This window comes from Phyllopteryx taeniolatus, chromosome 17 (assembly GCF_024500385.1).
Source record: "Phyllopteryx taeniolatus isolate TA_2022b chromosome 17, UOR_Ptae_1.2, whole genome shotgun sequence".
NCBI classification, from domain to species: domain Eukaryota; kingdom Metazoa; phylum Chordata; class Actinopteri; order Syngnathiformes; family Syngnathidae; genus Phyllopteryx; species Phyllopteryx taeniolatus.
Genome location: NC_084518.1, coordinates 20,450,048 through 20,473,582, shown reverse-complemented (window position 1 = coordinate 20,473,582; position 23,535 = coordinate 20,450,048). Strand labels below are relative to the sequence as shown.

General features: G+C 40.0%; 1 protein-coding gene and 1 long non-coding RNA gene across 3 annotated transcripts; one reads left to right on the top strand and one right to left on the bottom strand.

Annotated features, from left to right (window-relative positions):
• Positions 1 to 588: 588 nt before the first annotated feature.
• LOC133467095 (periostin-like) lies at positions 589 to 20,818 on the bottom strand. 2 transcript variants are annotated; one of them, XM_061751575.1, is made up of 23 exons: positions 20,595 to 20,818; positions 18,605 to 18,703; positions 16,009 to 16,073; positions 15,697 to 15,854; positions 15,412 to 15,576; positions 14,015 to 14,161; positions 13,373 to 13,514; positions 11,968 to 12,180; positions 11,585 to 11,719; positions 10,842 to 10,990; positions 9,463 to 9,599; positions 8,951 to 9,081; positions 8,741 to 8,871; positions 6,942 to 7,044; positions 6,806 to 6,873; positions 6,270 to 6,315; positions 6,157 to 6,192; positions 4,366 to 4,617; positions 4,259 to 4,294; positions 1,742 to 1,786; positions 1,501 to 1,587; positions 1,065 to 1,100; positions 589 to 969 (listed from the first exon to the last, which is right to left on the bottom strand). In XM_061751575.1, exons 1-23 carry the CDS (start codon positions 20,735 to 20,737, stop codon positions 908 to 910), a joined length of 2,586 nt encoding a protein of 861 aa, XP_061607559.1. In that variant the 5' UTR covers positions 20,738 to 20,818; the 3' UTR covers positions 589 to 907. The 2 variants fall into 2 exon arrangements, with proteins under 2 accessions (XP_061607559.1, XP_061607560.1); XM_061751576.1 differs by lacking the exon at positions 1,742 to 1,786 and having other exon boundaries at positions 20,595 to 20,816.
• LOC133467097 (uncharacterized) lies at positions 918 to 4,518 on the top strand. The gene is made up of 3 exons (XR_009785138.1): positions 918 to 1,038; positions 4,103 to 4,184; positions 4,307 to 4,518. It is a non-coding gene; the product is annotated as an uncharacterized LOC133467097 (long non-coding RNA).
• Positions 20,819 to 23,535: the final 2,717 nt, after the last annotated feature.

Below are 23,535 nucleotides of genomic sequence, written 5' to 3'. Positions count from 1 at the left end.
ACTTTGTCATTGACGCCAGGCCAGGTGTTCTTGTGCTAACGAGACGGCCCGAGGGGCTAATAAGAACCACGGATCATTTCAAGGACACGGCGGCACCCAATAATCCGTCTAGACGTACATTTTAACCCTAATTTTCCATTTATCCAGCCACGATTTATAACCATACATTTGTATTTTTGTAAACATCAAAGACAACTTGGCCTCTTTCGGAAATGTCAAAAGGCAATTTAGTCTTCAATAAACCTACTATAGGCATTTTGAAATATCAAAACCAGTTTTGACTAGAACAGACCAAACGTATGTTTTCGTCAACATCAATGACAATTTAGCCTCTTTCAGAATTTAGTCTTCAACAAACCTACAGTTGCATTTTCATCCAAACTAACCAAACTATGTGTTTTGGTAAGGATTAAAGACAATTTACATGCTAACAAATCTAATGCACTTGTTGGAAACATCAAAGGCATTCTAAATTTATTCTTCAGAAAACTTTCTGTATGTATTTTCATTAACATCAAAGACAATTTAAAGATAACTGACCAAATGTACCGTAGGTTTTTTTTCAACAAAGATAATTTAGACTCCATGTATTTATAAACTGTATTTTATTGCCCGTGAGATAATTTACAGAATGAATGTAATGTTTGCAAAAATTTCAAAGCATCCATCGTGGTGAATGCAAGCACCATCGAAAGTAATAATAACTTTATCATAATTCATACATCACCTTTTCATCACAGCAAATGTTCATCGCACATACGTGGCAGTATTCATGCACAACAATCTTTTTTTTTTTTCTTTTTATGAAAATATAAAAATAGAACCGAGAGGAAATTATTTTTTTTTTTTTGTCTCGGTCGATCCACAATTGAATTCATCGGCGCTCGACTCGTAGCCCTGGCGTTCCTCACTGGGGCGTGGCCTTGCGGTGACGCCTCACCAAGCGCGTCCTCCTCCTCCTCATGCCGGCTGAGAACGAAGACCACAAGGGGACGACAACTCAACAACAAGTCGAAGGCGAGATGTCGGGATGGTGGAGTGAGTTTTTTTGTTTTTTGTTTTACCTGGAGTGTTCCTGGCGGCGGCAAACTTCCCGCCGTCTGCAACACGGACACAATCGTTATCCCTGTTGAACGTGCACAAACGCACGCAGCGAACCGCCGAGGTTCGGCTCCATTTACCCAACAGCAAATCTAAACTACATATTTCGGAAAAGGTTTTGAGTCTTTAACTAACCTAATATCCACAGTTTCGGAAACATCAAAGACGATGTAGACAACAACAAACCTACAGTATGTATTTTCATTAACATCAATGATTTAGATGGATTTTTGGAAACATCAAAGACAATTCGCTCTTGGGTTAACCTAATTTCTTGAATTTCAAGAATGCAGAGGATTCTTTTCTTGACTTTTCTTGAAGGAAGTATGATCAAATTGCAAATGTTGTGACCTTGGAGGTTCCGCAAACGTACAATCAAAAACAAACAAACAAACAAACCTTTGATGAGTTTGGTAATCCTCTCGGATTCCTGTTCGATCAGGTTGGGGTTGCCGTGGATGGTAGTGATCCTGGAGAAGTCCGGCCCTGTGTGGGCCAAACATGGCAAGTTAAAAACTTGTAAAAAAAAACAAAAACAAACAAATGCAATAGTATCCTTTTTTTTCTTTCACGTCAAATCAACACGTAATGCACAACCAAGACTCCTTTTGCTTTTTTAAAATGTAAGCGGAGTCCCTACCCTCAATGATATGCGGCTCGATCTCCGTGGGGGACAGAGCTCCACCTTGGGAGGTTGTCGAGAGTCAATCCATTAATTCATGACAGCAGACAGACAGACAGACAGACAGACAGACAGATGCCTCTGCCGCCGCCGCCACCACCACATACAACACCAGACAGACAAACACAGAAGACACAGATGCCTCATTGAACCGTTCTAGGGTCGAGAAACTTCATTTGGGACAAGACCCTTCCATAGGGACTCAAATCGACTCTCAAGACTAGATAGAACCTTCACTTGGGACAAAATCCTTACCTTGGGACTAGAACCTTCACTTGAGACGAACGAGACCCTCTCTCTGGGATAAAACTCTCACTTGGGAGTAGAACCATATCTCAGGATAAGAACCTAACATTGGGACTAAAAAGTTTACTTAGGACTAGAACTTTCTCTTGGGACTAGTACAATCTGTAGAGAATTTAAACTTTTCACAAAACTAGAATATTATCTGAGGAACAACATCTCTTAGGACTAGAACCTCTCAAGACATGAACCTTCTCTCAAGACTTTCACCTTGTCCAAGGACAAGAACCTTCACTTGGACCAAGACCTTTATCTAGGGACTAAAACTTTCAATTGGGACTAGAACCTTCTCTTGGGACTAGTACCGTCTCTCGAGACTAGAATCTTATTTTAAGACTTATAAGCTTCTCTAAAGAGCAACATATTCTCTCTGGACTAGAATCTTATCTCGGGATGAGAACCTTATCTTGGTACTAAATCCTTCTCTTGGGACTAAAATCTTCTCTCAGGACCAGAATCATCCCTTGGGATAAGAACAGTATTGTGAAACTACAACCGTCTCTCAGGACTAGGACTTTTTCTCTGGACTAGGACCTCTCTGCACTAAAACCTTCACTTGGGACTAAAATCTCTTCGTACCTTCGTACCTTCTCATGGCACTAGAAACTTCATCTGGACTACAATATTCTCTCGGGAAAATAACCTTCTCTTCTCTTGTGACAAGAATCTTCTCTCACAACTAAAACCTGCACTAGTGACTAGAACCTTCTCCCTTGGGACTACATTCTTCTCTTCTGGGTTTGGTGTCCAGTGACATACGATTGTTTTTGGTACCTTTTGTTTACCCAATCTAGGAATGAATGAGAGGCACGAACTTTGTGCACTTTGTCAAGTTCAGGCCATTGGCTTGAATTAGATTACAGGCAGATCCTCTACATCCAATACGGCGGACACGCTGACGTATTACAGTAATGGGCCAACCCGCTCAATGAGGCGTCTATGTTTTTACATCTATGTAGACAGACATCCAGAAGTCATGGTGTTGCAACCAGCTGCTTCTACGGAAAAACAACAACTTTGACTCAAGCTGTTCTTTCCAAAAGTTCCGCTAGCCGACCCACAAGTCCGTCACCTATGTGATTTACGACTTCAGCAGAACAACCGATTTATTGTTTTTCATTTATTGCTTTTCAACTTTACGAGCAGCCTGCCTTGAAGGAAGAACCAATAAAACGCCTCATCATAAACAATAATTGAAAGTCTAGTTAATAAACTTAAAAACCGCGTTTTCGGGAACATCGGAGTTGCGTTAAGAGTCCTCAACAAAAGTGACGTAAGTGTTGTGTATTTTGTGAATCCAGAGATGGTTTTGAGCAACATAAACATTTTTGTAAACATTAAAGTCGATGCAGCCTTCAAGGAGCCTAACAGCGTAAAAGATTCACAGATGCTAAACATGCGTTTCCATCCAAACATATTCTATGTAAATCTAAGGAGTCTTTTTTCATAAACATCAGAGACGATTCAGTCTTCAAACCTGTCTTACAATGGAGACGATTTAGGCTTTAATGAGCCCGAAGTTTGCATTTTCTTTACGATCAAAGACTTTAGCAAACCCAACGGACACGGACGGACACTCATGGAAACATTTTTAGAAAAGTCTTCAAAAACCTCACGTACGCAAGTATCAGCTACGAGTTAGATTCTTCATCAAAGCGATCATGTTTTACTAACACACATTTTCATAAACATCGAAGCTTTACAGTCTTCATCTGTTTTTTTTTTCTTAAACAGCAAAGCCATTTCATTCTTGAATGAACTTTACTTTCATTCAAGAATTTTCATAAACATCAGACAATTATGTCTTCATCTTAATGTACGCATTTAATCATAAACATCCAGTATCCTTTAGTCTTCTCCATGCTGTGTTTTAGTTAAGAAAACTATCAACACCAAAAGGATCATACGTGGGTTTTTTTTCGTAAACATCAAAGACAATTCAATCTTTGATGAAGCTAAAGTACATATTTTTGTAAACATTTTGTTTTACTGTTCTATTTTGTGGTTTCTTTGCAGTCACTGATTATTCCGGATGATTTCTGATTTTGTTGGCAATATCCGGTCCACACCATGAGACTGATGTCCGAGGAGCACCAGGGTAAGTTGCAATGATGACGAGGATGTTTCTGTTAGACACATACAAAAAACATCCTTGGAGGACAAGAAACTGACCTGTGATCGCCTTGTCTTCTGACTCCACTTGTTCACCTAAAATTTCAGACGCCGTTGATTATCTCTCAGCATTTCGAGGCCAGAATTGCAGAAGATGGAGGTCTTACCCTTGATGACTCTGGTCACCTTGGTTAAGCCGGGCTCCCCAATCACCCTGGTTACCTTGGTGACTGAGGGCTCCGTCTCGACGACGCCGGCTCCCTCGGTGATCACGGGCTCGCCCTGCACCACCACCCGGGTGACCGTCGGTTCTGTTTCGATCACCTGTATTACCTTGGTGAAGGTTGGCTCGCCCTCAACCACCTTAGTGATCGACGGTTGTTCTTCGATGACCCGGATTATTTGGGTTTGCTCGGGGACTGCGGGGGAGTAAGTGGTGGGATCAATACCATCAAAGGAACATTTACATTCTTCAGAAGCCACTTTATTAGTGTTGACTAACTCTACTGACAATGTCCTTTTTTTTTTTTTTTTTTTTTTTTGTCCTTTTAGGGCCACTGTACCGCCCAAAACCAATCTAATCTTAGGGTGTTGAGACACTGTCTGAGTTTTAGTTCAGGCTTTTCAGCAGGGTAGATGTTTCAAAATAGGGTTTCAATCCTGGGTAAGTGTTTCAGACAAGTTTTAGGCTTTTAAATTCCGGTTTCAAGACAGGGTTAGTGTTTCAAATTAGGATTTTTAATCCAGGGTTATCGTTTCAAACTAGGGCTTCGTTACAGAATTTGTGTTTCAAAGTAGGGTTTCAAATCAGGGTAAAGGTTTCAAGTGGGATTTCAAGAAATTGTTGCACATTTGGGTTTCGAGCCATGGTTCGTGTTCCAAACTTGAGTTTCGATTCACAGATACGGTTTCAATTTAGGGTTTCAAGCAGGGACAGAGTCCCAAGTCAGGGTTTGGATGTCAAATTGGGCTTTCAAACAAGGGTTGCCACACGACTTATCTTTTTACACACGAGGACATTTGAGACGATTTTTACATAATGACCACTAAAACTTGTTGCCTGATATCTATCTCTTCTACGTTACTCAATACGCAGAGGCCTGCATTTATCTGACAGGAAGTTCACTACAGGACTGACAGCCTAATGAGCTCATTACTAAATGCCAGGATTTGATATGCCGACAGCTCCCGATGGAATTTAAGAGCGGATGAGGACAGGAAGCGTGAACGTAATCAGGGTCTTGAAGCTTGGTAGTTAGGAGGATTCCATCAATGAATACTAACACAAATTCCACTTAGGATCTTCCTAGATCACAACACAAATCCAATAAGAGGCCGTTAAGGGAAAATGCTAAGACCTGAATGTCACTTTTGGGTGTACACATATTAACAACGAGAGACCCGACCAGGAATGGAAAAATTACAGTTCCGTCAAACACTGCCTTTTTCTTCCACATCAAACTCATCCATTGATCCCCTTAAAGACCTTCACCATGGATGCCTTCACCTTTAATTGTTTAACACAATCACTTATTCACCTCATACAGCTCCATTTAAACTCTTTCATCCCAAATCTATAGATCAGACCACTCGCAAACTGGTCCATCCAAGCACTTCTATACACGAAACAGAGCCCTCTGAGCACTTTCTTGGCACAAACAGATCCATCCTTCACCCCAAAATAGCTCAATCCAAGAACTCAGTTACAATGCACACAGCCATACAAGCACTCATTTATTACAAACAGATACCTAAGCCCTCCTTCACCTCAAACCGATGCATCTGTGCACTCCTTCACCCCAAATAGATCAACCCAAGAACTCATTTACCACACTGATCCATACAAGCGCTCGGTTATCACGAACACATCCATCTCAGCCCACCCTTACCTCAAACCAATCCATCTCACCACTCATTCACCACAAACAGATGCATCCAAGCACTCAATCTGACCTTACCTTTCTCGGTGTACTCAGTCGTCGTGATGGTCCTTCCTACGGACGAACAGTTAGCTTTAGCTTGAGCATATTTGGTACATAAAGCTCAGGCTCAGGTAAGGAAAGTGACTTACTGACAAAAGTGAGCGGGATCTCGGCGTAAGAGAATCCTGACATGAACTGTGGATCACAAAAACCAGTACGAGGGTCACAAAGAGTCCCTGAACCAATGTCAATAGACCATTTCACCATGTCACGCATACTTCCAGGTGGTAAAAGACAGCTTTCTCTGATGGCACCACTAGTAAACAACCCAACCAAACAATGTCTACAAACCTTAGAGAAAATAATTTCCCCACACCTAATGATGGAGGTTTGGTTCCCAGTGTGTCCCTTTAGAAGGAGCTACTACACCACCAGGCAGTCTTGCGATCTTCTGTGTACAACTATTTATGATATCCACTCAATTTGCCCTCTATAATTTGGATTTTTTTTAAGAAACTTGAAAAAAAACCTAAAGCATTTGGGATATATAAAATTAAGTTTTTGTCATTGTTTCAGTTCAGTTCAGCAGAAGTCACTCATTGTTCTGCCACCCGGAAGTATCCTGGTGCTTCTTTTTTGCAAACATTATGAAATGGTCTTACTCTGAAGGTGTGTTTTCTCCTACCTGGATCTTGATGTACTTGATGATCTTCCTGAGAAGGAGCAGCAGGTCCTGGCGGCCCACAGGAAGATCTGCAAGGGAACGTCCGATTGGCACACCAACAAAACACAAGGCCATTATTTTTGAGCAGAGTGCCAACCTGCTGGATAGAGAAGGTTGTTCACTACATGGATTACGCCATTGGTGGCCATCAGGTCACTGTCAGGTACATTGACGGAGTTGACGTGAATGGAGTTGTTGACCTGGATAAATACACAAGAAGACTCTCAGGTACCATACAGTGGCTATGACAATGATCGGGTTTACATCAGAGCAACCGTAAACCCCTGATTCTATATCCTTAACCCCTACACTAACCTCAAACCCTTCCCCCTAAAACCTAACCGTAACCTCAATCCTAAACCACAACCCTCTAATTCCCTAACCCTAAAAACCTAAACCCCTAACATGAACACTAACCTTCACCCATTGCCACAACGCTCGTCTCGTCTCTCAACAAAGCAAATGCCACAGCACGTTCCGGTTGATTCTCCAGCCTGCACTCAAGCCTGTCGTTTGAAGTTTGGGTTTAAAATATATCTTTTGTGACACCAGTCCTAAAACCTTTCTGACGCAGCTTGGAAGGCAACAATTTGTGGATATGGTGGATATCAGTGAAAGGACAGCCCATGAATGACAATGATGCGTCTAACACCACTGTCCACTAAGAATGTCATTAAAATCTTCTCTTCCCTCACTGTGTTCGTTACCATATTTGGACAGCATGAGAAGTTACTTCCTGGTAGTAACTTTGAACTTTGAGAGTTGCTAAGTGAAAGCAAGCCCATCTGCCTGATGACGGGACTTCCTGCAATCAGGAGGCCCGGCTGAGTCACTCGGGGATCCGTTTCCCCTCCTCCACACCGCTTTGTGCCTGACGCTTCCAGAGCCCACGTTAAATGTCATCAGATGCTGAAGACCGGTGGGTTGAGAGGGAGCTCGGGTGTCGCAAGAGAGGCGCACTTGATGGAAATGACAGCGGCCAGCTCCTTATTATGTCTGGACCGCCTCCAGAGATTATAGCTGAGCTTCCGCAGCAGGGCTGGTGCTCAAAACAACAACAACAAACAAAAAACAGACCAGGCCAGGTCATTCATAGATGAAAAATATTTTGTTTGGTTTTACTAAATAAAAGTTTTTATCAATAATGTAACTTGAATTTTTCATACAAAAATCATTCATTCGTGTTTTAATTTTGCTTTTCATAATTCATTCATCACCATGAATTAACCAGTGAAAAATAGTTTGTAAATGTAAAATAATAAAAACATCATAAATAACAAAATAATAATTTATTATTTATAACACAATTTTGATTAACCAATTATAACCAGTTACATGTAAAATAGTTCATTTAAATAAAATAATACTTCAATCTCATTTTTCTTTTATTATTTGAAGTTAATTTAATTATAATTATTAACCAATTATTTCATGTCATTTCTTTAATATAAAAAACACATTTTAATAAAAACATATTTCATTCTCATTCTTGAAAAAATAATAATTTGACAATAATTAATTAACTAATTATTTTATTTAATAATATCAAATGTGTTTGTAAAATTGCTCATTTTGTAACAAGAATCATTGCTATTTAAAAAATGGAATAATTGAGAAAATATTTAGTAAACTGCTTTATTTTAATTTTAAATAGATATGTAATAATCAAATATATAAACAAATATTACTTACAATTCAATTAACCAACATTTTTAAAATAAAACAGCTCAATTAATGCAACAAATACGACGACACTCTTCATAATGCAAATGCTTGGTGAGCCGGATTAAAGAATTTTGCCAACTCCTGCTCTGATGCCAAAGGCAGGAATGCCCAGCGGTTCACGATCACGCAGCGCTGGTGAATTTTCCCGGCTGGATGGATGGACGGACTTACAGACAAAACTTGCAGGTTCCTGCCCTGCAGCGTCTTCAGTAGATTGGTCACGCCCCCTTCCAGGCCGCCATTGATGAAGACGCCCCGGCCGACGTGGTAGAGCAGGATGGTCCTCAGCGCGGTCAGGTCGCCTGTAAGAAGGCAAACCGATTTGGGATTGGGATATTGGCGGCTAACGAATCGGCGCTCGGATGCGGCCGACCGACGGACTTTTCAGCAGCCTCATGTCGTCTTTGTCCAGGTCGGCGAAGGCCTCGTCCGACGGGGCGAAGACTGTGAACGAGCCCTCCTGCTTCAGCAGGTCGGTCAGATCGGCCGTCTCCATCAGTGTCAGGAAAATTCTGTATTGATTACAAGCAGAATGTATTTTAGCGTAACAAATCTCGGCTTGAACGTCAGAATTGAAGATAAATACGAGGTTCTTAATTGATGTCAGAATGGCAGGAAATCATCGAAAAGCTGAATCTTTTTGGGTAAAAAAACAAAACAAACGAAGATAAAAACTGCTCTCGTTTGATGCCACAATCAAAATAAAGGGTGTTCTTGTTGAAAAGCATTACAGCATTAATGACAAACAGAACGCTATGAACTCATCGAAAAGGAGATTTTTGGGGGGGGAATTCATTCGAATTTGGCAGACTTGTTAACAACACTCTGTGGTGCGTCAAATTTAGAGGACATTTTTTTTGGATTCAGCTTAACGAGTCTTTCGAAGTTCTCACTTGAAGCGTCCGTCGGCCTTGAGGATGTCGTAGGTGGTCCGCTCCGAGGGTCTGATGATGGTCCTGGTGAGGTGGAGGACGCCGTTGCTTCCTTGCTTGCTGCCGCGCACCATGCAGGCGTTCTCGATGCACACCGCCTAAAACCCGGCAACAGTCGGGGGAAATTTCGTCAACATTTTTTTTTTTTTTTTAAATGTATTTCCACGAAAATATAAAGTAGCCCTAATAAAATACAACTTTTATCCCCATGTTAAACTTTGATGTTAATATCATATTACATCATGTGACTTTATTCTGGTAAGATTATGACTTTTTATCCCACGTAGAATTTACGTCTTTGTTTCTTGAAAAATAGAATATTTCAACGCAGCATCAGACTCTGCCCTTGCGTGCGTGTCTTGTTTGCTTTTATTCTTTTTAATTGTATTGTGTTTTAAGTTCAATTTTTCTTAATGTTTCAGCTACAGTTGGTTTTTAAAGTGCTCAATTAATAAAACTGAGTTCAGTTGAGTTGAAATACTACAGCTATTCAAAACATTTATTTAACTTTTTTCTCTAAAAATACGACTGTTATTGTAAGATTTTGACTTTTTATCTTGACAAAATACATCTTTGTTTCTTAAAAAAAAATCAGAATATTCTCATAACACTACAACTTTTTGTCTTAAAAATCCGACCTCGTTATCGTAAGAGAATTTTGATCGCGACAAAATGCGTGTTTGTGTCTTGAAAAAAAAATCTGACTTTATTCTCATAACATTGTAACTTTTTTCTTAAAAAAATAAAAAAATAAATAAATAAATCGAACATTGTTATTGTAACTGACTTTTTTTTTTCTTGAAAATAGGCAAGGTTTTAATTCCTATGGCAACCAAATGTGCACATGCTACAGGGGTACCTTGAGTACAGCAACTTACGAGTTTTCTGTTATAAAACGTCGCTCAGTCGATTTTTTTTTTTTGCCTTGTGTCGCGTGCCAAAAATGTGAACTTCAGACACACAGCAAACACCGGAAAACCACCCGGGCATCCCACGTCTCGCTCACAATTTTAGATACGAGTAAATGAAGTCACAAGCTCAGTCGCAGAGCAAACGACATTTGAATTTCGCATTATGAAGTGGTCCTTAGAAAAATGTCTCCCCTGTGAACTGTCCCTGAACCCAAAAAGTCCTGCTTTCGAGATCAGGGTGTCAAGTCTGCTGCTCGTCACGTTGATTGCGAGTCAATTAGTCCGAGCAAACCCAGAGGATATTTTCGCATAAGAGGGAGCAACGCGGATCGTCCGCCGCCAGGGCTTTATTGAATTTGCAAAGAATTTGGCGCTAAAGTGTCATTTATTTGTGTATTCCCGGACAACTCTCATCCGGCGCGATCTCACCGTGCGGTAGATGAAGACTCGCAGAAGCTTTCCGGCCAGCGTCTCCAGCAGCTGGCCGTTGTAGAGCTCGTTCAGCGTGACCTTCAGCTTCAAGATGTGGTTTTCCAGGAGGTACTTCAGCAGTGTCTGGTCGGTCGCCATCACCTCGTCTGACCAAACGCAATCAAGAAAACGGACAGGAAGGTGACGGCTTCAGATGCGTGAGGTTTTTCTTCCCGTTACTGACTTGGCCGTAGGATGCTGGGAGGTGCGCCAGACGGAGGATTCAATGCGAGAATTCAAGAGTTGGGAGGAAATTGTCATGTCAAGAGTTGATTTATTGCAGCTTGGTCAAAATCTGACTTCAATTTACGAGAGTTTTGCCTCTGTGCTCCACACGCAATGACGAACATTCAGGTTCTTCGCAATTGAACGGCATCCATCTGTTTCACATATGAGGCTCAAATTCGGTAACAAACGGAGAAAATCTTGAGGACAATGACTCTTGAAAAACCCTAAAATATCCGCAGACTTGCCGTGTTTTTTCAGGGACAGATTTTTGAGACTTTTTTTGTGGATCTACTCATGATAGACAAGCCTACCAAATTTCATTTTGCTAAGTAAAGCTGGCTTCGGGGCCTGATTTTATTTTTAGTTTGGTAAAGCCCTCCGAAGGCTATTTATTTGGCACAAGAATTAGGATGACTTTCAAAATGTTCACACGTTTTCTACCTAGCGTCGCAAAAGTCGGGTGACGGACTCACTGGTGAAGGCGGAGTTGAGGGGAGCGAGGACCGTGTACTCCGTCTTTGGACCCAAGGCGGAGGCTAGGCCCAGTTCTGATACCATGTCACGGAAGGTGCTCTGGCCCGTGCCTATCAGTTCCATCACGTCCTTGGCTGAAAAACACACAACGTGAGCACAAATATCGGAATAGTCAATATAGCTTGCTCTCAAGCCATTTTCAACACTTTAAATTGCTTAATAATGTGTTACAACAACAGACGACAAGTGGAAAGAGCAATATATCAATTTGTGCGGGTGGTGGTATGCATGGTGAGCAGAGAGCGAAGATGGCAAATAAAGCTGATTGATTGGTTAGGAGGCGTGTCCCGATACTTTTGTCCAACAACGTGATCGGTCTTACCCGAATTGGGCACCAGAACCTGGTCGATGAGGTGGATGACCCCGTTGGTGGCGACGATGTCCTTCTTGAGCACCATCTTGACGCCGTTGACCGTCAGACTGTCGCCGTCGCAGCCGACCTCCACGCCGCTGCCCTCCTCCGTCTCGTACGCCGAGCCCGCCATGATGGCCTCCGAACACTGGACGCTCTTCAGCAGGTGGTAGTTCACCAGGGCTGCGAGACACCCACTTAAGTAAGCAACTAAGTGTATTTTATATTACATTGACACCCATATGTATGTATGTATAAATAAAAGATGTTTTATTATTATTCCGCCAATTTTGATCGTTCTACTGTTTCTACCTTTCTCCACAGATTAAAAGCATTCCACATTCAACTTTTCCCAGATTCCAAATTCCCCATCACCCCCAGCAATCCATCCAAGTGAATGAGACGCTCGACAAAGAAAAAGTTGCCCCATCTTTCCCGATGCAAATTCCAACTCTTCAGCTCAAATATTGAGCTCATTCAGGACATCTTGGGAACCATTTGTGACATTTCAACAAATTCCTTCATTCCACCCATTTTTTGTTTTTCTTTTTTTTTAATGCATAAATTGTGTAGAAAATACTGTAGGCTATGTACTGTATGTAATATAATGGAGTGGGCCTTTACTTGATAGTGTCAGTCTTAAAATAATCTTTGCACGCACTTTAGTTACATTGAAACTCGTTTTAAACACACCTCTTAAACATATTTTAAACATTTCAACACAAAAGAATGTCACCCTTAAAAATGTATTCAAAATGTGTAATACGTATTTTAACCCAGATTGATATGTTGCAGTTGCCATAATTGCTAACATTGTTGTAACAAACGTTTGTTTGTCTGATGCGCATAGTAACAGCTGCATTCTTCATTGCGATGCGCAGCTTGAATAGTTTCCAAATGTGCAATGGGTGAAGCGCGAATAATGAATAACGAGGCACTCGTTCGGTGTTTATATATGAAATGACAGCAGCAGTTGTACAAGCAAACCAAAGAGGCCTGCCATAACAGAACTGTTCACATCGCGAAAACCACATCCCCTTCCGAGGTGACTTTTCCGCCAAATGTGACCGAATGGTCCGCTGAGGACGAGCAGAACGCCGGCTCCAGCTTCCTTGGCTGACTCAGGACCGTGTGACTAAAGTTGCTGGTCGTCCGCCACCGCCGAAGGTCATAAATCTGCTTGCTTTGGCCCAATTTGTCGACACTTGCGCTACATTCTACGTGCTGGAAATGTTCCCACAGCAAGACAAAGTCATCCTGGTCGCTGGCGCTTCAGCCAATGATTGAGTCGGTTTTGAGTTCTGGAAGTCCAAACTTTGGAGTCCACGCAGTCACACGCCCGTGGTCCCCAAACGATGGCGCCACGATGTCATACCTGCAATGACGTCCTTGTCCCCCATGAGGCGCTCCAGGTGGCCCGGCCCCAGCCGGTCGAAGGCGGCGTTGGTGGGGGCAAACAGCGTGTAGCGCCCCGGCCCGTCCAGCTTGTCCATCACACCTGAGGCCAGCGCCGCCGCCTGCTTGCATCGAGTTCACAATAGTTTGGGATTATTTTCATTACTTTTACTTTTTAGTCCGTTTGTCTGTTTGTTTGCCAGGTTTTATACAAAAAAAATGTGTACAAAATAAATTCATGGGAAGTTTGTTATTTCGTTCATTTTCAGTAACTCGAATCCAATTAGTTCGCACAGATCATGTCGGAGTTGGTTTGATTGAAACGGTTTTGCTCATGGACAATGCAGTTCAAGTTGGTTATTGTTGTTTTTGAACGTGCTTTCATTTTTATTTCACTTCACCAAAAAGTTTTTTTCAATTCTAGTTTTCGCTAAATCGCTCATTGTCGTTAACTTTGACAACCTTGCTCAGCGCGGACCGCATCCGTCTTAATTTCTTTTTATATCAGTTTTGGGACTGAACAATGCAGTTTATATAAGTTAGCGTAGCTCTTGGACTTTTGCCATTAGCCCGTGCTAAGGAAGTTAGCATTTGGTTGGACTTGAGAGATGCGAGCGCTTACACTGAAGGAGGTGAGCTCGTCCTCCACGTCCAGGAAGCCTTTGATGGTGTTGGTGACGGCGCTGATGACGCGGTCGATGACGTGCACCACGCCGTTGGTGGCCACCTGGTTGGCGTGGACGATCCTGGCGCAGTTCACCGTCACCACCTTCACAGCATCCACAACAGTTTTACATGCGTTCAAGGCTGGAAAACGTTTTTGTGTCTTGTTTTATTTTTTTTTTTTGACTGTGTGCAATCGTTTGAGATCATGGGCAACATTTGGATTTTTAAAATGGACATTTTGGGCCAGGTCATTCATGCATGAAGTAAAAAATAAATACATCATAATAATAATAATCATGTAAAATAAATACAATTGTTATTCTAATAGCAGAATAATAACTCTTGCTAGTAATAAAGGTTGTCATTTATAATTTATTGAATTGTAATAAAAATTGATAAAAATACAGTTATATTAAAATTATTCTTAATTTAATATTCTATCTAACATGTTTGCCAATAATTGTTTTTTATTTTGTGTTATTTATTAATGTAATTAAACCATGGTTTCATACAATAGAATCAAAGCAATTTTGATTTCCCTTGACTTGCGTTTGCATAATGTTTTCATTTGAATAATGAAAATAATTAATGCTCATTTTTAACTGTTACAGGTCATTTCATTTCAACTATTTCTTTCAGTTAAAAACTCATTTTACTCATCTTTTTTCCTTTTATGTAAAATTGTTTATTTGGATAAACAATTTTTAAAATGTATTATTTACAATTCATTTAATTAACATTTTTGTCATTCATTACACTTCATTAACCAATTATTTGATACAATAAAAATGATGTAAATTTTTTATTTCAATAATATTTTGCATTCTATGTAAAATTATTTTGTTAATACAATACCTAATGCTCATTTTAAAAATGTATTATATACAATTAATTTGATTATATTTTTTGTAATTCATTAGACTTTGTTAACCAATTATTGAATGAAATAAAAATTATATAAAATAGTTTATTTCAATAATATGTTTTTGTATTTTATGTCAAATTCTTTCTTTTAATACAAAAACATTTTTAAATTCTCATTTAAAATGTTTGTCATTCCGAACCATTTTTGACTTAATAACCAATTTTCCAATGAAACAAGAGTCAAAAAATGGTTGTTTTATTAAAAAAAATATATATTTGATGTCCATTTTTTGGGACAATATTGTTATTTATTTTGTATTACAATGAATCAATTAACAAATTACTCAATGAGATAAATGAACAACAAGTAAATCAAATGGGTCCATACATCGGAAGGAAGCAATTTTCGGGGAGAATGGCTAAATGAATGCAACGGATATTTCCAGGACTCTTTGGCCAGGCGTGTTGCGGCCCCGAGGGCTGACTCACCCCGTTGGAGTAGTGGTTGATGTGCAGGCCCATGTCGCTGTACATGGACGTGACGGTCATGCCGTCCTTCATGTCTTTGGTCAGCAGGCGCGAGTTGAGCATGTGGAAGCGCAAAGCGTTGTACAGCTCCTTGTTCACGTTGCTCACCAGCGCCGAGCGGACGCTCTGCGCCGACGCGGCGGGGGAGGGGTTAAGGGTCAGTTACATATTGCCGGAGGTCAGGTGCACTCTGCGAGCGTGCATTTTGTGGGATCTCGGGTGCGCTTTGCACGCACGTGCACTCACATGGTCCAGCTGGTCCCAGGCGTCGTCGCTGGGAGCGAACACGGTGAAGGATCCCCTGCCCTCGATCTCCTCCCTCAGCTTGGAAAGGTCCGCGTATCGCTGCGTGCTCACCGCCTTCACCAGACCCAGCGTGCCGTACACGTGGTCAATGGGAGCCACTTTTTTTTTTTTTTTTTTTAAACGTAAGGTAGAAAACAAACACTTTAATGATGTGAACAGACAAATGATGTACAGTCGGGCTTCTCAGACGTTTTGGGTCCAAGGAGAAGTGCTTTCTTTCTTTCCATGATGTGAACAATATTAGGCACAGACCTGCAGGACATCCTTTCATGCCTTCCAGACGCATGTAGCCGGGGCAGCACTCGTACACCACCATGCTGCAAGACAGGGGGCGATAGAGGGACACGTGGGAAGAAGACAAAGAAGAAGAAGGCAGCGGCGCTGTGACACTGCAGACAACGCGTACAAGACTGCATGAACAAACTTTAACGACCGCCTTAACCAGCCGAGACTGGCAGCGAGTGATAGGTTGTTTTTTTGGCGAAAGTTCGACTCTCAATATCGGCTCTCTCAGCGAGCCAAACAATCGAATGCGATACTCTTTCGGCATTTCGACGATTCAAATTGTTTCTCAGCATCCACACATTGAGCGACATGCTCTCTTAGCATTCCCGCCCCGAACAATCTACTCTCAGCCTTCAAACGCCCAATGCAGTCGTCTCTCAGCATTTCCGACAAGAAGCTCTTTCGGCGCACGTTTGTCCAATAGGATGCGAGCGGCCCTGTGGTGCGCTCATAAAATCAAGTAACGAGTCATGATGAGATCATTGACAACAGAACTTCTTGCGCTGTTTGTATGAGTTCTGTTTCTCGCCAGAACAACTTTCACTCCCACACACACACACACACACACACACGCTGTGTGTAAAGTGTGTAAATATCCGCACACAGCTGGACATCAGGAAGCCGTGATGTCATCAGCTGCGGACGGGAGAACAGATGCGCACAAATGAAACACACGTGGCGACATCGACGTGTCTCGGGGGCCTCCCAAAAATCGCTCAGCGGCGCCCCCTGGAAAGTTTGCAAAATAAGTTCTTCGGCGAGCGACACGAGATTCGGGAGGTGTGGCCATCATAACAAGACGCACGAAAATGTCTCAAAGACCCACGTCACAAATTGAACAGGAAGTCGGCCATTTTAGTTTGAAGCAGCCATCTTGGGCGAATTGGGGTGGTCTCTTAAAAACAATTCAGTCCTCGGTGCCAGTTTCATCCACCGATCGACATGAAATTGGGTGGACATGTCTGTCGTAACAGGATGCACAAAAGTCTCGAGGAACCGTGTCTGAAACTGAAAAGGAAGTCAGCTAGTTTGGGCAAACTCCATTGCTTCAAATTTTAAAGATTTGCTCGGAAAAATTGGGTGATTGATTGATTTATTTTTTAAAAGAACGTGGCAGGACGTGTCGCTCAATGACCCATGCCCCAAATTGAACAGGAAGTCAGCCACTTTTTTTTTTTAATTCAGCCCCTGAAGCCAGTTTAATTGGCCAACACAAAATAGGGGAGACGAAGCTCATTCAACTGAACAGAAAGTCCGCCATTTTGGACGAATTCCGTAGCTTCAAAGCGCGACGATCATTTGGAGGATTTGCCTTGACAAATGGGTGGAATTTTGGGAACGTTGAGCCAGTTTTCACTTGGGAACATACGATTGTCTGGACAAGTCTGTCGTAAGCTCATAGCAGCACTCACCAAAATGCCTCGAGGGCGCCGCATGCCCGGAAAGGAATAGGAAGTCGGCCATTTTGGTTTGAAACAGCTGCATTATACTGACAGCTGTTTCTCATAGTTTCACCTTACAAGTCGACATATCCGACACACACACACGCGCACACACTGAAAGTGTCTGGCACCAGTTCCGATTTGGTTTTTTTCCTGTGAAGTAATCAACAAGCTCCCCTGTGGCCTCAAGCAGCAATTTGTGTTTTCCTTCCTGCGTTTACGCACGAAGGTAACGCTCAAGTCGCCGTTTCTTTAGCGTTATTGTTTTATTGTTAGTTTGTCCGCAAAGGAACGCACGTGTTTGTCTCCGAGGCGTTTTGTCTTCGTTGTAAATTACTTCCATGTTTGCTCTCAGGCTGTCTTGTGTTTGCATTTAGTACATTGATTTTAGAACCAACTGAAATGTATCTTTGCTGGGGTTTACGGAAATGAGCCCCCAAAATTAGCCAGGGAGCGCCCACTGCAAAATGCAGTCCCAGGAAGCCTGTTTTACTCGGCAACATGAAATTTGGTAGACACGTCTACTACGAGTACAACCACAAAAAAGTCTCAAGAAGCCATGCCTGAAAATGCACGGGAAGTCAGCCATCTTGCCTTGAAGCCTTCATTTTGTAAGGCGACGTCAAAGACGAATTCCTCCGAGAAGGTTTTTGAAAATGTAGCCCCTGCAGGTTGTTTCTCTTAGCGACGTGAAATTCGGTACGCACGTCTATCGTGAGTAGAGCCACAAAAAAAGTCTCAAGAAGCCACGCCCCACAAGACACAGGAAATCTCCCATTTAGCCTTGAATTAGTTCTTTTCCAGGGCCAATTCAAAAATCAGCTCTTCCAAAAGAGTTTTGGGAAAATTCAGCCCCCAAAGCCAGTTTCACTTTGCATCATGGAAATTGCTACAAATGTCTATCATGAGAAGCCCCACAAAAAGTCTCAGGAGGCCATGCTCGAAAACGACACAGAACGTCAGCCATGTTGGTTTGAAGCAACCATCCATTTTCCACCAGTTATCGTGAAAAAGGCTCTACTTTGCAACTGCTTTAAAATGCGAACTTTGCGGCCAGTTGGTGTCAGGATGTAAATAAAGGATGTGTGTGGGGGGGGGGGGGGGGGGGTAATTACACTTACGCCTTCTTGCCACAGATGGCGCCTTTGTACCAGTTCCTGCATGTGCTGAAGTATTTCTTCTTGGTCCCCAGAACCTGCTGCAGGGCACACACGTTGGGCCTTTATGGGGTTTGTTTTGGGGGGGCAAAGGACGGGTGGCAGAAAAGGTCAAAGTTGTTGAGTGATGGGTTCCAGGAGACAGAAAGAATGTGCAGATACACGACAGCTCGCGCTAGACGAAGGAGGCACATACACACTTGAAACCGTTTTGTCTGACTGATGACAGAGCAGATTTTTTATTTTTATGAATGAAACACACTCACCTCAATCAACACTGTCTCTATTGAAATTTACTCTAAACATGTTTTAACCATAAAAACACACATTCAAAAGCTAATTTGAAATATTCCCCCAAATCTTTTTAAATTGAAGGAAAAAAAACACATTTGATTTTAACTATTTGATTTGACTGTTAAAAATAAACTGCATGAACACATAAATAATATAATAATAAAACATAATTAAAAACAGCAAAAAATGTGGTCAATTCGATAAATTGGGGCATTTAATGTGCTTAAAAAATACACAACCTGCATTTATTTCGTATTTTGTATAAACCAGTATTATACATGTTTTTATGAATGAAACTCATTTAAAACAAATATTCCATTTGATGTGTTGAATATTTTCATGTTTAACATATTTAGAGTAAAAATCGATACACATGAAATATGCTTAAACCCTAATCTTTCCTTTCTTTCAGTAAAAATGTATATATTCATGGCGTGTACAAAAACACATTTGAATATTTTTTTGGGACTGTTTAATTCTAAAATGCAATGTTGGTTTTTTTTACATCACAATGTACTTTTTTGTGATAAATATGTTTTACTGACATAAAAAGTGGTATCATTTTTATACATAGCGCTCATACTCAACATTTGATTTAATAAAAGAAGGTTCCATACTTCAAAGCTGTCCATATGCTGTCTATTTGATTAGATTCACATTTTTACCTTGAAATATTTTTTTTGGGCCTGTTTGTTTTGATTTGAATTACTTTTACACGCTAAAACACCTTATTGTCTCCATTTCATTCCCATTTTTAGTTTTAATTGACACATGACATGCACACAAAAGCCATATTTTGTTAGCTTGATGGTTAAAAATCCAACTTGTTTTCCCAATTTATTTGGAGCAAAAAGCACACCATTTTCTGCCCATATTTTCAAATGAAATGTTTTCTGTTGTTGACATGAAAAATGATCCCCCAAAAAAACTATATTTAGCTGGCTCTACTAAAACTCTACGGAATGGAACCCAAATGTAGTATCATAGCTCACATGTGTATTTCCCATTATTATTTAGTCTTTTATTGCTATTACTTTTTTTAAAATATGGTTACGTTTTTTTCTACTTAAATATGCAACATCCTTTTTTTTCTTCAAGATGTGACAGTTTTCCAAAAACGAAATTGTACTTTTTTCTCGAATAAAAAACAAAGAAAAGTTATTTTTTTCCCTTATTTTTTCAACATTTTATATGAAGAGTTTTAGTTTTTCTCAAGAATGCAACTTTTTTTCCCTCAAAACTGTACAACCATTTTTTTTTTCAAAACTATCCATCTATGCACAAAATTTAAATTTGCCACAATTTTTGACTCAAATATGAAACTCGTTTTCTCAAATGCATGGCTATTTATACATAAATACTGTAAATATACAACTTTTTTTTTCTAACAACGTGCACCTTTTTATCAAAACTTGAGATATTTTACAACTTTTATCCCCGAAAAATACATTTAAAAAACGGGGAAAATGACTTTTGGGATCAAAAATGTTGATTTCTTTTTTACCCCTCAAAAATAAACAAACTATCACAAATGTGTTTTCATGTTTTAGATACCTTTTCTATTTTGTTGCTTTGTTTTGTAGATGCACTATTTTGTGCTCACAATGCATTTTAAAAAAAAAAAAAGAAAAAAGAAAGAAATAGTTGTTTTTCTCCTTACCCCTGGTTTCTGGCCCGGATGCGGCTGTGGGTGACGATTTTGTCGTAGGCCGACGCGTCCACGCCGGTCAGTGAGCACAGCGCCACAAGCAGGAAGGTTGCCGTCATCACCTGATGCATCCTGGGAGTTGTCCTGGTACACATGCGTGCACTTAAAGCCCGAACGGAACACACTTGTTGAGCTGTGTGAGCCCCAGTGGGGCCAGGCCACTCTTTTATACCGACACACACACACACACACACGTATAAAGGACCGAGCCCCCACCTCCCATCCACCCACCCATCAACTCCCACCCGAACTAATGACTCAGCCCCGGTGGGTCGTCGCCCCACCCTCGCCGGTTCACACCTCCATCACATCCCGGAGCACCCGGGACGCCCTCGCTCGTTACGAATACTGTGAGAAGACACACAACAAACACAAGATCATAACACACGTGCACAAACACACACGTTTAAAGAAAACAGTTATGTGTCATTATCGCATCCTCATAGATCGTCTCAGATGTGTTTAGCAGTGCTGTATTGGTCTTACAATGCATTTAGGGCAGGAGGGGGCAGTGCCTTGTCGTCTTTCATATGGAATACAGAGCATGTGTTTTATTTTAAATCAGTATATGTCCATATATGTGACTCCAAAACCCGTCGAGTGGCCTTTTTCGCTCCGAATGAATTCTGCCTAGCAACAAGTGACCTTACAATGCATGAGGGGCAGCGGGAGCAGTGCCCCGAGAGCCCCACACGATGGAGCCGTTGTTGTTCGTCTTTTATATTTAACAAAACGCAATAATGTCAACCTTTCAACATTTGAACACAAACCACAATAATAAACCTTTTTATTGGTCAATGTGGTACCTGAAAATTCTGCCAAGCAACAGGTGATGAAAAAGTGTCACATGAAGAATTTGAAAAATGTAAAAAATATATTATAAAGTATTATCTCATCCGATTTATGGTCATGGCCACCATTAAACATGTTCAGAAATGCTTTAATTAATCATCTTGCCATGCATTAAGGGCAGTGCCCCGTGGCAATGTCTTTTATATTAAATACAGAGCACCGATTTGATTTTGATTTAATTTCAAATCAATGTGTGGACATAAATGTGTCTCAAAATCTCATCCAATGGCCTTTTTCCACTCCGAATGAACTTTACTTAGCAACCAGTGACATTTCACAGAAATACTACACTTGCTTTCTTGAAAACAGAACTTTTTTCACCTCGAAAACATACAAATGTAATGCAGCTTTTTTTCTCCCAAAAAATGTATGAATTTTCCCGAAAGTGCATGATTTGTTTTCTCAAAAAACGAACTTTATTCTGGTGGGAATAATAATAATAATCATCATCATCATAATAATAACTGGTATTACGTAATACTGTGTTATACAAGACTAGAGGCAGTAGAAGTTTATCGTAGTCGGCCGTTAAAGATGATTAATTGATGATTGATTCTGAGAGCACACACGCACACGTACACACACACTTTGAGGTGTGAAATAAAAGCGAGTAAATGAAGTTACAAGTGTTTGGCGCTTGAGTGCATTTTTATGATTTGGTGCCTTCAGGGAGCTGATCATCTGCTCATTACTTGGACTTTATGACTTTTATTTTTCACTTTTATGACCTTTTTATCCTTTACTTTTATGACTTAAAAAAAAATATATATATATATATATATTACCCTTGCACTTTTATGAGCAGGATTTATCATTTCGATATCCTCCTGCAACCTTAAAACTCTCCCAAGCAATTATAATGGAGAATGGATATATTCTTTTGTGTCAGTCAATCCAAATGATGATTTTTTTTAAGTACAGAACATTATGGATTAGAATGATATATGTAGTCAATTAAATGAATGATTGGTGACCTTTGCTTGGCCATCCTGCTATGACGTCTCCCTCTAGGGGTGAATATTTGTAAGTGCAGTGGCCTGTGACGTCCAAAAATTGCATTCGAATATGGAGTCATTATGTTTTTGAGAGAGGAACTTGTGTAAAAAAACATTTTTGATTTAAAAAAAGTCCTTCAAAAAAATATAACCTAAAAAAGATCAAATTTTGGGGTTTCTAAAATGTAATATTTTTTCTAGAAATATTTTCAACTTTTTCTTGGATATATCTTTTTCTTTTTCTGACTTTTTCGAGAAAAGTTTACTTGTTTGGGGGGGAAATTTTTTTTCTGAAAAATATATGCCTGTTGCTCTCCAAAGTATACAATTTATACAAAGAAAAAATTCTTTATAGTTAGATTCCAGTGTTTTTTTTATATATATATATATATATATATATATATAAATTACTTCTTTCCTAAAAAAAACATGACTTTTTCTCAAAAAACGTTTTCTACACCATTTTTCTTTTTTGAAAGTGTATATTTTTTCTCAGCTTCTTCTTCTTCTAAATGTCTGACTTTTTTCTCCAAAATATGAAATATAATTTTGGGAGGGGGAGGGGAGCGATATATATATATTTTTTCCAATTATTATGTGACGTTTTTTTACTCATAAATTGTTTATTTTTTCTTGAAATATTGTACTTTTTTTGAAAAAAAAAAAATATATATATATATATATATATATATATAAAAGTATATTAATATATAACTCATTTTCGCCAAAATATACTTTTTTCATTAAAACTATTCTTTTTCTTTCAAATTAAAGAATGACCTTTCTTTCCTCAAGTATTTTTGTCTGAAATATTCATTTTTGTCTTTTAAATTTTGAGATTTCTTTTTTCAAAGTTCCAGTAAGTGCCTTTTTCCCCCCTGTTTTTTGTTGTTGTTGTTATTGAAAGTTTATGACGTTCTCCCCAAAAACATTTCATAAGAATTAACTTGCTTCTTTTCTTCAAATGACAGTCTGTATATACATATACATATATATATATACATATATATATATATATATATGATCATGTGTGAGGACGTAGTATT

Bases quoted from the DNA above. Each gene is read 5' to 3' on its own strand.
- LOC133467095 (XM_061751575.1), bottom strand. From the start codon at position 20,737: ATGTGTACCAGGACAACTCCCAGGATGCATCAGGTGATGACGGCAACC. The intron at 12,181-13,372 runs GTATGACATCGT...GGTGTCTCGCAG, and splicing joins GGACAAGGACGTCATTGCAG to CCCTGGTGAACTACCACCTG. The intron at 9,082-9,462 runs GTGAGAACTTCG...TAATCAATACAG, and splicing joins AAGGCCGACGGACGCTTCAA to AATTTTCCTGACACTGATGG.